General features: G+C 41.5%; 1 protein-coding gene across 5 annotated transcripts in view; it reads right to left on the reverse strand.

The window, feature by feature from the left end:
- Window positions 1–17,409, reverse strand: part of tmco4 (transmembrane and coiled-coil domains 4) — an 89,212-nt gene that overhangs the window by 24,463 nt on the left and 47,340 nt on the right. For all 5 annotated transcript variants that reach the window (XM_041206605.1, XM_041206607.1, XM_041206608.1 and 2 more), the window contains one exon: window positions 1,157–1,274. In XM_041206605.1, coding sequence (XP_041062539.1) covers window positions 1,157–1,274 — 118 coding nt within the window. The remainder of the gene's footprint in view (window positions 1–1,156; window positions 1,275–17,409) is intronic.

A 17,409-nucleotide genomic window follows, 5' to 3' on the forward strand; every position in this document is an offset into this window, starting at 1 on the left:
CAGAAAGAATTCACTTCACAGAAAAGGTCTGGTTAAAAATCTGTTGTTCAGAGCGAGATCAGCGTAACCTAAAAAAATTCTGCCTCGACTATGACTTTATTCTCTACATAAGATTGGGTCTGCTTGGAGCTCAATATAATCTCTACAACTATTCTTCCCTCTTTTTATCAAATAAATTACCCACCACATTAGGATAATATTTACAGATACAAATTGATTTAGGCTTTATCTTGACCAGGGGGTTTAGGAAGAGAGCCAGGTTTCCAGATAGAAATAAATTTACTACTACATCTAGCCCACTGTACCAGCCTGGCTGGTGCAGTAATAAAAATATTTCAAAATCTTCCTGGTCCTATACAACCACGGAAGTTGATAGCACATAGAAGGAGGCCAATTGGTCCTTTGTGGCCGCGCTGGTTCATTAACAAATCCCGAACTAATTCCACTAACTTTTTTCCCAACAGCCAAGTATCTTCCTATGCTAAAATATGCAATGGCCTATGCGTCAACTTCTCAGTCTGGTAAGGCATTTCATGCACCAGCAACACTCTACATGAATAATCCTTCTCAGTGTAAATTTAAATCGGTAACCAAAGACTGAAATAAGGAGTCTTTCTCTATTTACGCTATTAACCTTCTCAAAGTTTAAAAGCTGTATTAGGCTTCCTTTTATAGAAAACATTAACATGTATTCATATAGTACCACCTTTCATGACTTCAGGTCATTGCAAAACACTTCATAGCCATTCGTATCAGTGGAAGTAGCCCTGATATCTTAAGTCTATCCTCTTAGCTATAGTTTTTCATTGCTGAACATTCTAGCAAATTCATGCTTTAAGCTCTCTCCCTTTTAATATACTTCCTCTACTGAGAATTCCAAACTGTACCTAAGCCACTTTTTTGTAAAATGTGTATCAAAAACTAATTTTTCAATTCGACTGAGCAGTGAAACGTAGCATGCCTTTCATACTTAGTGATCTTAATATGCATAAACTGTCATTTTTTAAAAACTCGTATTCAGATTAGTGCTCCCTATCCCAATCCATCACTTCTTACTTATCTACTTTTCTGTTATATTAGCAAAGTCAGGAATTCTGGCCCTGATACTAAGTCACCAATATTACACTCTCAAAGTGCAGGATATGTTTGTATGTACCTGCAGTAGCCATTAATTATTCTCCCAGCAACCACTTTAGTGAGGGGCTTCCAATGTTTGGCCCCACCTTCCACAGGTGCTCCGAGTAACACAACATCTTCAATAATTCCTACAGAATCTGTAAAACAAAAGGAAAAGAGGACATGATGAAACCTCATGTGCATTAGAAGATGATTATTCCCATCCTGCAGGTTCATTTTCATGTGAATCCCAATATGACACAAAAATATGAAAGCACAGACACAGTCAAGGTTATTTCAACAGCTTTCAGCTTACTTTCTTATTGAGCTCAGAGCTAGCTTCTTCATTGATTTTGTGCGGGATGTATTTTGTTTTCTTCTCAAGTAAATGTATGATTCTGTGGCCATGCAGTGTAGAATGAATATTATACTCGTGTTACATCACCAAATGCAACAGCCATTTATGCACAGCAAGATCCATCAATCAGGAATGATAAAAAAAAATCCAGTCAATCTCTTTTGTTGACATTGGTTGAGGGGGAAATGTTTGTCAGGACACCGTCATGCTCCCTAATCATCATCCCATAGTGCCATCGGATTTTTATTGTATACCTCAACCACTGGAGCAGGCAGATGACTGATTGCTTTATCATCTCATTTGAAATACAGCATCTACATCAATGCAGCATTTCCTCAACACTGCACCAAATTGTTAGCTTAGGTTACGTGCTCAAGTCCTGGAATGGGAATTCATCTGGCAGCCTCTTGACACAAGAGGCGAGAGTGTTGTGAAATGAGCCAAGCAGAAACACAAACTACTTCAGGATGCTGCGTTATAGAATGTATCTGACAATATTCAAACCTTTTTATTATAATAGAATTGCATGGTTTTTAATTTAAAACTATAAACCTGAGAAAATTAATTCAGAATAATTAAATAAGCTACAGTTGACCTCAGCAATTAGGGCAGAGGAGGGGTGTAGGGAGGGAAGGAGGGGGAAGCAGTGCTCCAACTTATAGCTACCTAGGGAATCCGTGCAGGAATCTGTGTCCATGTAAACAGCAGGTAAGGGCAGGATGGACTCAGCAATGATGATTCTAAACTCTCATATAGATCAGCCAAGTGGGTGAAATACCATATAAGGGAGAATCCTGTGGAACACAGGATCCAAAGCAGTGACCTGCTGGCCTGTACAACTTAGTGCCAGAATGCCCATGCAGCTCAAGACCTATTCTTCTTACTTTATTTCTACAGGTACAAACATCCAATTTGTGACCTGATGAAAAAAAATGAAAGAAAGTCTGGTCTGTATCCTTGCATCACAGCAAGAAGGGCACTTCTGCTCTACAAGGCAATTGCTGAATAACGCTGATATTTACACATGTTGAGTAGCACAAATCAGTTTCACAGTAAATATTTAACATGGTGACTGTTAAAAGGATCATAAAGCAATTCTCACCAGTTTAGTCTGCCCTGCAAAGCAATACCTGTCACACTTTGCAGAACGTGTCATGTTTACAACCATATTGTAGCAATAGTTTAAAGTGTTTGCCACTTAGAGCCTGAGCCATTACCCAAAATCAACCCTGAGGCTGTGTCCACTTTATATAGTTTAGCATAGGATGATCAGCAAATTCATAACAGAGCTAATTTGAAACTAATTACCCACCATGTTCATTTTCTTTCCTCACCTCTGAAGGCAATGGTTTCATTCTCTGAATTGCACTTAAAGGTATAAACAGTCAAGTGCTGAGGTCCTCACAAGTTCCCTGCAATTCCTGGTCTGTGCTGAGCATGAGTTTCATGGGTACTGCCTACCTTATGGCATTTCTCTTAAGAGTCATTCTGCCTCTGAGTCTAGAATCGTCACAGCTGACCTCGGTCTTGACATCCCCTGATGTTGACACAAATTCACACTCCAGCAGACGCCACTGGACAGCTGGGACTGGTTGCTTTTATTTCCTCCGCCTCTGATTTGGATTGCTGAGGTGAACTGTTCCTTCCAAATTATTTGCTCAGTTAAGATCAGCCAACCCACCACCAACTAAGAATTGAAGCAAGGGCCAACAAGTTTGTGTGTCAGAGAGCACGAGGCAGCCTTCCCCTACCAGAATACTGGTAGAACTCCACCATTTGAAGCTCTGAATGATCTCTGCTTCCCTCAGATATATCTTGTTCTGTCATATGTTTCCTGTGGCCAAGGTAATGGGCAATTTCAGTTGGCAACTAGGGGCACACAGCAGCCTAACTGACTAGTGCTTCACCAACAGAAAATGAGAAGGATTTTATATCCTCACTATCAGTGCCTCTTTCAAAGCTTAGATTGGTTTTACCTTCATGGTTCTTTTGATTCTTTCTATCCCCTTTTATTTAGCTTTTTTGGAATATTCTCATTCGCACAAAGAGTTCAGGCTCAAACAGACAAGGAGTCACTGTGGCTGAAAGAACAAAGGAGGTTTAAGATTGTCAGTGGAGATGAACAAGGTATTTTCTGGTCTACTACTGACACAGAGTACCCACAGTTCATGTTAGATCTAATGCCCAGTACTGACAATTTGAACATTTTCATTCATTATTTGTGGCAAATTTAATGCCTCAACTGAGGAATGTCAGTCTGCATGGTGTGAGAGAACAGTCAAAGTTGGGGCTGGAATTTAACAATAGCCAAACTTTCCCATCTGCTAAATGCTGTAAGCTCACATGGCTGAAGCTGCATGCCGTGGAGAATGTGACTTCAGCAGTTTAAACCAGGTGATTTAAGTAAAATATAGGATTTTCCAATTGTGTTCTCAAGAGCTGCTTTATCTTCACTAATCACACTGCTTCCACTCCAGTGTCTGTGCACAAGTATAGAATGTGAGTGCATAAGTAGGAGAGAAGCTGAAGAAGATTGCTCTGCTGACATTTAGCTAGAGATACATTTACCTCACCAAAGTGGATAAATTGTTGTTATTAATGGGAAAAACTTTGGGGTTACTGAGATAGCAGAGGTGACAGTTGTCATGTACATGGGGAAGCTTACCCTCTGCTTCCACTTGATGCTGGCGAGAGTAGCATATAAATAATCAACAGGCAGAGACCATTGAATGACTATAATGCGACAAGCAGGAGTACACAGTCGATTGTACTTACAGCACAGCTGTAGACAGAGATCATACAGCAAACTCTGCTCAAAGTGTGTAGTATATCTGTAGGCAGAGATTTTACTCTACTCAGTTAGCATCTTAAATGTAAGCTCATCTCTAGTAGTTTCATTTAAACAGCAACATTACTGCTGTGAGGGTAACAGTTTCCAGGAATGGGATGTTTCTTCTATTAATGTTGGCAAACTATTAATTTGATGTTGAATTCACAGGCGTATTTGCATAAACCAGGAAGACAACTTATTGTACAAGATGCCAAGTTGTAAATCACTGCCTCTGCAAACAGTTCCATGGAAGCTGTGACCTGGCTGTGGATTTAAACTTAGTTGGCTCCACTGAGGGTGTGACTTAAGACCCTGAATTCTGATGCACAATATAATCAGCGCTAACTCAGCCCTGCCCCACCTTCCAAGTCATTTAGGAGTCTAAGCTGCCTTAGGAGTCCATTTTCCATAATAACCAACAGTCAGCTGAAATGAACTAAGCAGAATTCAGACCTGCATTCTGCAGATGAGAAAATGCTGCTTCAAAAACAATTATCTGAAGCACTCAGCCAATATATCGCATTAAGAAAGGAGAACACGGAGAATACTGGGAGAACAAGGGTGCTAAGCGAATGGAGCCACCAGCAGGATACTGGGAAAGGGAGAGGAAGGTGCTGGTAGAGAGAGACAAGGAAAGCAATGGGAGACAGGAAGCATTGAGAAAGAGAAAGCATTGGAGCAGGGGTACAAGGAGAAAAGGAAGCAATGGGAGACAGGGCGAATGGCACTGCAAGAGAAGCAGCCCGAGCTTGTTTTTCATTTTATTTTGGATGGATTAATGGAAACAATGATTACACCAGATGGCAAGATGGTTTTGCACTTTAATCAGAAGTTTCTCAATATCGACTGCTCATGCATGAGCTGTGACAATAGGAGATATCAGAGAGATAAATAACTTTCCCCTTATCCTGGACCAATGTCGAATTGAATTTCTTACTGCACTGTAACATCAGTGTTATGTTTCAATTTTGTGGTTCATCTTTTATAAATCAGCCAGCAATTTGAACTTGAGTTGATGCCATTTTCCAAAGCCTACATTTCTTTGCATGATGTTATGCTGAGTAAAGGATGGTGACTGCATATGGAAGAGTTGTGTGTTGGGGCTATACATTTAGCTAAAAGCTGGAAACCATGAATAGCTCTGAGGGTAAACAAATCAAATCTATACAAAAGCTTAATAATACCCTACTCTGTTTAAAAATAGAGAATATTTGTAACTTCTACAATAAGAACTTGCATTTATATAGCACCTTTAACACAGGGAAACATCCCATGTCACTTCATAGGAACATACTTGAACAAAATTTAACACAAAGCCACAGAATGCCCTTAGGATGGGTGACTACAGGCTTGGTTAAAGAGTTAGGTTGTAAAGAGGGTCTCAAAGGAGGAAAGAGAAGTGGAGAGGTGGTGTGGTTTCAGAAGGGAATTTAAAATGCATTAGTTGCTATAACAGCATATATTCTGACTTTTTAACTGCCAGTTAGGACGACAATGGGTTGCACCAGTGTCATTGATCAAAATAAAATTAATCTAATAAAAGTGCCCCTTTGTAAAGGGGCACAAACAATAAACACCCAAATTATACAAAACAAAGGAAACATATCAAATTAAATCAGAATATTGCCACCTGTCTCCATAGTATCCTCCAGTTCCTTTGGTGCCCACTGGTCAGGCAAAGCTGGTGGACACCATGTGTTCCTTCTCCATGGACACGTGGGCACAGACATAGCCACGAAATAGAGGCAGGCAGATGGAGTGATTACATCTACCATGTCTAATCTATCCTGTTGATAGCTACCTTGGCCAAGCCCAGGGGCAGACCTATGAAATGGCCCTCCAACATGCCCAACCCACTCCATGCCCACCATGGCTTCTACTGGAGGGTGAACAATCTTTTAAGCTTCAGTATTTGAGAGAGGAATTCTAGACTTTTATTGATGCGTCTTCTTTATACTATAGTTAGTATTTGGAACATGATTCACAGAATGATTTATTCTCCAATGTGAACTGCACTTTGGGCTGTGATTTGATTTTTGCTATTTATACATACTGAGTTCCAGCCTTAAAGTCAGTGCTTGCTTGTTACCCACTGCCTTTCACCTATAGCTCTTAGCAGCCCTGCTGTTCCACATGTCTTTGGGACTCTATTCACGTATGTGTCATCATAAATGGGATTCAGCATTGTTAATCAGCCTTCTCTCTTAATTCTAAATCCCTTGTGATGTGGGTGATGCTGACAAGGCCACACTGATTACTCATCATGCTTTGCCTTGAGAAGGTGGTGATGGGCCATCTCCTTGAATCATTGCAGTCTTTGTGCTGATGATATTTTCACAATGGTGCTAAGTAGGGAATTTCACGATTTTGACCCAGTTATGATGAAGGAATGGTAATTATATTTTCAAGTTAGACTAACATTCAACTTAGAGGTGATGGTGTTTCTATAATCTTACTGCTCTTGGCTTCCTTGAAACTTGGTGAGTTGTTGCAGAGCATTTATATAAAGTACAAGACAGTGCACTGGTGGGGTAAGGATAGATGTTGAGTTCTCTGGCAGTGGCACTGTTTAGGAGGATTGTTCTGTCTTTGATGGCACTGAGCACTGATTGTTGTTGCAGTTGCACTCATTCAGGCAAGCAGTGAGAATTTCGTTACACTCCTGACTTGAATGTAGGGAATGAAGGAAAGGCCTTGAGTGACCAAGAGATAAGACACTTAAGAGTACCCAACTTCTGCCCTGCTATTGTAGCCAGCGTTGATATGGCTGGTTCAATTCAGCTTCTGATCCGAGGATGTTGATGGTAGAGTACTCAGCCACAATGATTGCCATCAAAAGTTAAAGAGAGATGATCAAGCTTTTCCTTGTTGGAGATGGCCACTGCCTGGCATTAATGAGGCACAATTGTTAGCTGCTACATCAGCTCAAGCCTGGATTCCACCCCTCTCCCTGGCCACTATCTTGGGCGAAACCAGTCTGTTTGCAACTTAGGCATCTTATTCATTCTCAGCAAAGCTTCCAACCTCATTTCCTCTCCATCACAGACTGTATTTCCGGCTCCGTAATACCACCCACTTCTGCCTTGCTTCAGTCCATCTGTTGTTAAAACCCTCATTTCACGCCTTTGCTACCTCCAAACTAGACTATACCATGCTTTCTTCTGGCCTTTGTTCCATTGTTCATCCTCAATAAACTCCATAAATCCAAAACTCTGCTGTCTGTATCCTACCCTGCACCAAGTTCTGCTAATCCATCACCTCTAACTTGTTGGCTTTTATTGGCTCCCAGTCAATTTGCTGAAGTGGAACATTTCTTTTCAGATGAAAGGAAGGAGAAAGGCAGCAAAGGGACACAGCTTCACACCACTGAGCTTTTTCCTTGACTGATAATTTACTGATTTTGATGGTGGGGAGAGGAAGCTTGTAACCAGGATTATCCCACTGTTCTGACGAAAAGAGGGTTGCTTGGTAACAAGGAAACCACAACTACACTTATAAAGCAATTATCTGAAGTGGCAACTCTGGGAGCATAAATATTTGGCTCAGTGATAGAGCAGTTTCTTCACTGAGGTAACATCAAAGCAGGTTCGCACTGATGGAGAAACTGCAGTTCAAGTATGGTTTGAAGTTCCTGATGTGTGCTTACTTCAAATTTTGATTCAAGGCCAATTTATAAAAAGTTTAAAAAATAAATTTAAAATCTCAACATCTGGCTTTTTATATTTTACAGTGTGGGGTTCTGCTTTACCTGGAGACAGATTAATGCAATCTCACTGTATAAATAATTGTGGCTGACTCTCACTGCTCTAAAGTAGGGACTGGGATCAAACTGCTTTATGCAACAGGGAGAGGCCAAACTAAATAATGAAATACCAGTGCAGGAACAATATTAAATCATTTTCTTGCTCAGTAAATCTAACTTACTTTGCCTTAAGAAAGGCAAGAATCAAGATACTTGTTTCTGCACAGATGTCCTGCAACCATCTGCGGCAGAATCCTGGTAGTGGGGATTAACATCCCAGAACATCATAACTCCAGTGAAATACAATAACTGCTGTTTTCTATGAAGTTGAACAATATAGAAAAATAATCTCTTGTACTATCCAGAAGCCCTACGGAATATTTCAAACTGTAAGCAGTTAACAGAGCACTAATATAGTTTATAAAAACAGAAAATGCTGGAAGAACTCAGCATGTCTGGTGGCATCTGTGGAGAGAGAAACAGAGTTAACATTTCGAGTCCATATGACTTCTTCAGAGCATCAGATTTCCAGCATCCACAATATTTTGCTTTTACACTAGTAAAGTTTAATGCTATACTTACTTGCTGCTTTTATTACCTCATGTTCTCCTCCACCTACCCTTTCTTCACCCAGTGGTGCTGACTCTGGTTAGGATATGGATTGCACAGGGGTCAATTGCCCTTCAGTAGCTCAGCTAAGTGGCTTCATTTGCAAAACTAGACTGTGAGTGGTAGGAAGCCATTCAGCCAAGAGGAGAGATCATCACAACCAAGCCCGATCCCACTCTCTCTCAACTTCCACAAACATACTTTCGAGAGTCACTGGAGCCTGGTGTTACATTTCACATTAGCACCTTTATTTATTCTTTCATGGGATGTGGGCATCACTGGCAAGGCCAGCATTTGTTGTTCATCCCTAATTGCCCCTGCTAGGCCATTTCAGGGGGCAGTTAAGAGTCAACCCCATTGCTGCGAATCTGGAGTCACATGTAGGTCAGACAGGGTAAGGATGGCAGATTTCCTTCCCTAAAGGGCATTAGTGAACCAGATGGGGTTTCACAACGATTGATAATAGTCTCATGGTCGCCATTACTGAAACTAGCTTTACAATTCCAGATTTTATTAACTGAATTTAAATTCCACATGCTGCCAAGGTGGGATTTGAACCCCTGCCCCCAAAGCATTAGCCTGGGCCTCTGGATTACTAGTTCAATTACATTACCACTATGCCGCCATCTTCCCATAACCTCTTGGTTATGGAGTGGAAATGCTGGCTGGGGTTCCTGCTACTAACCAGTGTCCAATGACTCAACAAAGTGAACATGTGTGGATATTGGATCAGCCTCCGCAGTTATGTAAGCCACTGATACTCACTGCCCAGACTTGCACATTAAGAATAGCAACTTGGGCGGTCAGCAGTCAGGGAACCCATAACGCAGCAATAGTCAGCATCTAAGGGGAAGGAGAGGTAAAAAGGAAAAATAATGGAGAAACAAAACTGACCTTTGGTCTCCTTACCACAAACAAAAATTTGTTACTAAGCTTAGACTAAGGACATCAAAACATGGAGCTTTCCCAGCTGGACTGTGTGTGCATGTATACTTTTCCATAAACATCTAAACTCCTTAAACATCCAACAGTCCAAAAATAGCCCCCTTGATCTTTCAATTTGCCTGTTTCATCATCTATGATAAACTGCACCTTTATGCTCAAAGCCTTAATAAAACATAAGGAATTTTATTTATATGGTGGAGTGGTCAAGTGTTCATTACATTGCTGCAATGGGGCTGATACAGGCAGCTTTATTAGCATTCGTGCTACACACTTAAATACTAATTGAAATTCATTCACTATCAAACAGTTTTAAAGCACAATTTGAGAAAACCCCTTTTTATAGTATTTCTTCATAAATCATGTTTGTTACAGTAAATGGTACAGTCATGATTCTACACTCAGGCAAGTAGACAATCAGAACATCATGTAAGTATCACTGATCTTAGAACCACAAACATTTGCAAACAGAACACAGGATGAAAAAATTCCTGTTCTTCAACAGATCTATCAGCTTGGTAACCCACCTGGTCCAGACACATTCAGTATGACCCCGGCAATGAGTTTATTCAGGCACAGTCAACATTTAGATTTTGTCACAATAGCTGTTACCGTGTGGTCACAAGAGCCTCTACACAGACCTGAATGAACGACTAGAATAAACGGATGATTCCCACCATAGAAATACATAGAAGTTACAACACAGAAACAGGCCATTTGATCCAACCAGTCCATTTGAGATAAACACATGTAGAAAGTGCAGGAAATACTCAGCAGGTCTGGCAGCATCTGTGCAGAGAGAAACCGAATTAACAAGCATGATTTTCAGCCCCATACGGGGGTAAGTATAGAGGTCGACAGATGGAAAAATGAACTCCAACGGCCAGTGTGCCAAATTCCCGGCATTATCCTGCCCCCTGGCAGGATGGGGTAGGTAGCAGGGAAGGGCTATCTGCCAGCATGTGGCAGGTGGCCAAGTAAGGGGATTGAAAAGCCTACTGGCGGGACTGAAGGACTAGCACTTATCTGGCAAGGCATTGGATTTGTTGTTTCAGGAGGCCAGTGGTCTTTCGATGACAGCTTTTTAGAAGCATAAAACTCAATGTATTTGTGTTCAGGTGTATGTATTTGTGCCTTAGGTGTTGTAGGCCAGACCTATAGTCAGAGCCTGACTGGAGGGCCCCACAAGCAGAGGCTAGGCCAGAGGCTGAACATAGTCTCCTGATGGCAGACAGGGAGACCAGTGCTCCAGGCAGGCTCTGAGGCCCTCCCTGGCCACTATTGCATGGTGGCCAGGCTGCTGAAGGCATTTTTAAATTTAAAGGCTTGAAAAGTTGGAGAGGGTGCCTCAAGGTTCTCTTCCATACCTGAACTGCAGTCTTCATTTCCTTCTGATGGGCCTACTGATCCTCCAGGATCAAGAGACCCACTCAGCCCCCACCATCCTTAATTGGACAGCAAACCCGCCCTCTGGCCACTTATTGACAATTTGGATAAAATTGCTACTGGGATGACTGCTTCCCAAAAAGTGTGGGATTTGACCCCCATCTCGGGGGTCCAATCCAAAACCCAAAATCCAGCCCAATATTTCAGGTCTGTGATCTTTCATTACAACTGGGAAAAGTTAGAAGTATAATAAGGCAGGCACGAGAGGGTAAAAAGAACAAAAGGGAAAACAAGTGGAATATGAAAAGGACAAACAAAGCCAATTAGTAGTAGAGGGTTCTAACCATTTAGAACTAAGAAGTTAGGACAAGGGAGGGAAATCAGATGGAACATTTTTACCCAAAGGTTAACGAGTTTGCGCAGCAAATTATATTGAAGGGCACAGAAGTAAACAGTACAAAAGATATTGAGAAACAATGAAATGTTTCTGGAGATGGAATTGAGGGATCTGGGAAAAAGGTGCTTAGGTGGGCCTCATAAGTTTATAAGTGATAAAATTACTACGTTCTTAAATAAGTCTGCACTAATTTAGTGACAGCTCTGCAACTAACTTAATTATTTAAACATTACTGCAAGTAAATAGGTATTTAATTAAATACAGTATCAGAAATGGTAATTAACGTAAGGTGGATGTACAGACTTATCAACTAAATCCATCCATTCCATCATTTGAAATTTTTATTTCAATATTTTTCTTTCAATATTTAATTTTATTAAACAAAATTGGGCTTCACTGGAAATGGCAGAGATGGTTCCTTTACTCATCCAATTTTAATTTGGTATTCTATGATCATAAGGTGCATCTTCAGTATGTGGTTGCATTAGATACATGCTATGTTGCCCTTGGGGTCACTGGGAGCACACTAAGAGCCCCTGGGGCCACTAAGAGCATATATGGAAACCCAGGCCATTCGTTTCATAGAGCTTTGAGGGCTATTAAGTATCGGGGCCTAGGTTTCCTAGTTATGGAACCTCGGCGACCAATAGGTATGTACTGTGGAGCCTTGGGAGGCCTTTAAGTTCATACTTGGTGCCTTGGGGGCCATTAGGTGCATCCTATGGAGCTTCCAGGCTCCATCATAAGAATGTAATGGATGCCATTAAATGTAGTCACATCCCCTCAAGACATAAATGACTTCCTCCTTATACAGCCAAATGCCCCTCTTATTGGCAGTTCCATCTGTAGCTTTTGGTAACACAGCGAAATTGTGCACCTTGCATCAAACCACATCGATGTACAACGCTCTGGTTGCGCGGGACTGCAGGACTCGCACTTATCTGGCAAGGCATTGGATTTGTTGTTTCAGGAGGCCAACAGTCTTTTGATGACGGCTTTTTAGAAGCATGAAGCTCAATGTATTTGTGTTCAGGTGTATGTATGTGTGCCTTAGGTGTTGTAAGCCAGATTTGTAATGGACAGCTCTCTTTTGTCAAGGAGCCAACATTGTATTTATTGTCTAGAGTCAGAGGAATGGAAAAGTGACCATAAGATAGAGGCAGTAATACAAAAACAAAATTCTGCGGAAGCTGGAAATCTGAAATAAGAACATAAAAGTGCTGGAAATACTCAGCAGGTCTGGCAGCATCTGTGGAGAGAGCAGGTTGATGGCCTTCCATCAGAACTGAATAACAATAGAAATGTAAAAGTTTTTAAGCTTTTGGAAGGGGGATGGGGCAGGAAGAACAAAGAAGAAGGTCTGTGATAGGGTGGAGACCAGGAGAGATTAAATAACAAAAAGATTGCAAGATGCAACAGCCAAAGAGAGTACATGGTAATGGATACAGTACAGAAACAAAGATTGTGTCCAAATGATGCATGAATGGCTACATAAAAACCATCTGAATGCAACATGAAGGGATAAAGAAAGAATCAAGACAAGGCCAACCCAGTAAAACGAAAAGAAAACACACAGAACAAGATGGAGGCAAAAGCTTTGATCTAAAGTCGTTGAACTCGATGTTCCGTCCAGACGGCTGTATGGAGAGTGCTGAGTTGAAAGATAAGGTGCTGTTCCTTGCACTGAGATTCACTGAAACACTGTAACAGGGGCAAAAAGGTCAGCGTGGGAGCAAGGTGGAGAATTAAAATGACAAGCAAGCAGAAGCTCAGGGTCGTGTTTGTGGACTGAACAGAGGTGTTCTGCAAAGAAGCCCCCCTGTCTGCATTAGGTCTCCCCAATGGAGAGGAGACCACATTGTGAACAGTGAATATGATATTGAAATAAGTACAAGTAAATCGCTGTTTCACTTGAGACATTGGACACTGAGACAGGAGGTGGTGAAAGGACAGGTGTTGCATCGACTACTCTTGCATGGAAAAGTGCTATAGGGAAGGGAGGGGCTATTAGGGGTGACTGAGGAGTGGACTAGGGTCCATGGGGGAAATAGTCCATACAGAATGCTGAAAGGGGAGGGCAGGGGAAGATGTGCTTGGTGGTTGCATCACACTACTGAGATAAAGGCAGCATGGCTGCTAGGAAAATGGCCAGATTCTAAAGGATCTATTGCAGATGATCACAGATTAGTTGCACTTGAATGGAATGGCTTACAATTCATGAGGACCACACCACAACAGGGCCTCATGTCTGAAATCTGTGAAGTTCTGGACTCTGAGGAATCCTGCAATCTGGGCAAATCTCTGAGCCCCGTCTTGCTGTTTCCAGGTGTCCATGGGGAAACTGATAATGATATTTCCTTTCAGAAGATTTCAGCCAACTCTTTGATACCTACATGGTCTGATATCACTCATGCCCCCACTGTGGCAGTCTGGAAGAATCTGAAGGCAATAAGTTAAGGGTTGCTTTGGTCTTTACTATAACAGTTGTTGCCATTGTTTGCTCTGGCGTTGTAAATTCATTTGGAGCAAATGATATAAATTCATTACTACTAAGTTAGAAGTGTAGCATCATTATGCATTGCTCTTAAATTAACTGTAGAAATGTTCTCCTTGGCCTATGACACAGTTGAGAATAGAGACAATTTTCCCCAGTAGCAACCCTGTTTCTTTTCTCCACCATCTTTTCTAAATAAGCCAAATATGGTGGCATTCCCAAAGCTCAGTAATATTCCTCCTGCAAATCCCCTTCACACACATAGTACCTTTAATGATAAACATTCGAGTACCTGTAACTGGTATCAGTTGCTGGGCTGTATAAGTGTTTGCAGTTTAGAAGCAGCACCTGATTTCAGCTTCTGTCTGTTGGCAGCAACAGAAATTAATATGATTGTGAGGATGGAAGCAAGGATGTGACACTGTGAATGTCCTAACGACTTTGGCAACATCGTCATATATTTATGATGCTCCCATCTGTTTCAGGTAGACTTGCTGGACAATCGAGGAGGATAGAATACGACTTACAACCTATTTCATTATCCATTATGCTCATCTGTGTCCACAGGATGGAAGATGGTCATGTACACAAGGACCTTCTGTATTTGAGGTAGCTGGAGCCAGAAGACCAGTGGGGCGTCCAAGGTTCGTCAAGGATGCTTCTAAGCATATCATGAAGGCCATCATCGATTATCATACCTAGGAGTCACTAGCTAGCGAAAGGGGCAAATGGTGACACCTCCTGTGGGCTGACATGCACTACCACGACGACCAGTGGCAACAGTGGCTAGGCAAAACATGCCAATGCTGGAAACAATCACCCACAATGTCATTTGGCAACTTCATGCGCTTGTGGCAGAACCTGCCTCTCAAGGATTAGCCTTCACAGCCATCAGCAAAGATGCACCAAATGAAGACGCCCCATCTAAATGGATTGCTTGTTGCATGTCCATCATCTCTCATGGATGGAAGGATGCCAACGTATGCTCATATGCATCTGAAAGTGGGCAGGAATGAACACAAGTCCAATGACTCTAGGGGTGTAATGGCCCTCAATATTTCAGATGAAGTATTTGGAACAGCAAGGTAATGATACATCTTACATAGCAGAGATCCACTTTTCCCCCACACCACCATGGTAGTATAGTCTGGTTGGTGATGATTTAAGTTTTGCTTACTCTCTTTCTATTTGCTTTCAGGTATTTTCAATGGAAAACATGAGCCACAATTCTTTTTAGTTGTCAAGTGATCTCCCATCTGACATGGTATTAAGTGGGCTTCACTGCAATCAGACTCCATTATAGCAACAGTTGATACAAATGTAAATAGAAATAAAGTAATTAGGGTCAGCACACAATGTCTGAAAATATGAAACTACTTATTGATTAATTAGCATCCTAATTAGCAGCCCCATAGTAACCACAATATTGAAACTATCTTCATTAATTATTTCAAAATACTGTGCTTGTACTTTCTTACTGTACCTGCAGATCTTTATCTGTCCGCAGAGTGTTATCTGAAGAACTTCTCCTAACCAGCAGAAATACATCACTTTCAAGGTCAGAGTGTTATTTGTTCCAAGCCAAATAAGTAAGTATGATACCATCTGTCACAATATGTTCAGAAAATTTACTGTCATTTCAAGTAACACCTGAGTGATTAAACTGTTCGACAATAACCTTAGCAAAAAGGGCAGTTTCAGCATAAAGCAGGAGCACTCACGTTGGAGTTCCTGTAAATAATCACCTGGAAGAATTTCACCCCCTCAACGTATTAGGTTTAACCTAGTCTGTGAGGAACTTGATTTAGTGCTGCCCATCTCGACCTTTACTAGTAATTGGCAAATGGGATACAATGTGGTTTAGTTTTGTTGCTGTGCAATAAACTCAAATTCTTACAGGTAGGCCAATTAATATTTCCCAGGTAAGGGTGAAAATTCTCATAAGACTGCTGAAATAAAGGAGAAAAATAATGGAATGCAAAGGTCAATCAGCAGCTGAAAAGGAAAAGCCAGGATAATGCTCAAAGTTCTGAAGGATCTACATCGGAAATGTTTTTGCTGCTCATATGCCTGCTGTGTATTTCAAGCATTTTGTGTTTTCATTCCAGTGTTCCATTATTCTGGTATTTTTCTTTTGAACTTGCTGCTGGTTATCTGGTCATTCATTCAGATGAATTGATGGGATTTTCCCCGAACACTCAGAATTACTTATTTGCATGCAATGTCACCACAAGTTAGATGCTAACTGGTGAGTCAGCCATCTGTTTTTTTCATTGTAAAGCCCCAATAATCCTACCCCCCAGTACCACCCACCTAAAACAAAAAGGACTCGGAGACAGGATTTAAAGAAGAGCAGAGAATCGGAGTGCTGAAATAGAGGGAAGGATTTGAAAACATGATGTCACGGAGGGAAAGGAACAGAGCCTGAGGAACCAAAGCCAAGTATTCATTTCTTGAATCACACTTTAATATTTAACTATAGAGTAGATTCAGTGGTTAATGCTGCTGCCTCACAGCTCCAGGAACCAGAGTTCGATCCCGACCTCAGGAGACTGCCTGTGTGGACTTCACATGTTCTCCCCGTGTCTGCGTGAGTTTCTGCTGGGTGCTCCTATTTCCCCCCACTGTCCAAAGTCGTGCTGGTTAGGTGGATTGGCTATGGTAAATTGTCCCCCAGTGTGTGTGAGCATGTGAGAGCATGTGGGTGTGTGTGTGTGCCCTAATGATGGACTGGCATCCTGTCCTGGGTGTACCCCGTCTAGCACCCAATGCCTGTCAGGATAGGATCCGACTTCCTGTGGATGAAGTGGTTCTGGAAAAGTGAGTGAGTGAGAGTAGATTCAGGGCTACTTTGCTTTAAAAAAGTAAGAATTAATAAGTGTTTTCATTCTTTCATGGGATGTGGGCACCACCAGCAAGGCCAGCATTTGTTACCCATCCCTAATTGCCCTTGAACTGAGTGGCTTACTGGGCCACTTAAGAGTCAATCACATTGCTGTGGATCTGGAGTCACATGTGTAGACCAGACCAGGATGGCAGACTTCCATCCATTAGGGAACCAGATGGTTTTTACAACAATTGATGACTGACACTGATTAATGAATCAATTGAGCTTTCAGCTGCCATGGTGGGATTTGAATCCGTGTTCCCAGAGCGTTAGCCTGGGCCTCTGGATTACTGGTCCAGTGACATTACCACTATGACACCATCTCCTGACAAATAAATATAAACTAACTATATTGTCTATTGCCAATAGACAATAGCAGGCTAAATATTTAAACTGAGTTAAGGAAGTAACCAATAGAAATTAAATTAAATCCATCTGTTAATCATAATTTACTGTTGAAAGTGAACCTGTTAGCACAATAAGTAACTGTTATGCAGTAACTAAATGTATGAACAACGTATTAGCCCAGGCATAATGTCACGACTGCTTAATGTGGGAGTTTGTGGACAGTAAGACTGTTCCGGATATCCATACCTGTAAGGAATGTCTATGAGTCGCTCTGAATCAGAGTAGTTGAGCTGCAGCACA

This window comes from Carcharodon carcharias, chromosome 15 (genome assembly GCF_017639515.1).
Source record: "Carcharodon carcharias isolate sCarCar2 chromosome 15, sCarCar2.pri, whole genome shotgun sequence".
Lineage (NCBI taxonomy): Eukaryota > Metazoa > Chordata > Chondrichthyes > Lamniformes > Lamnidae > Carcharodon > Carcharodon carcharias.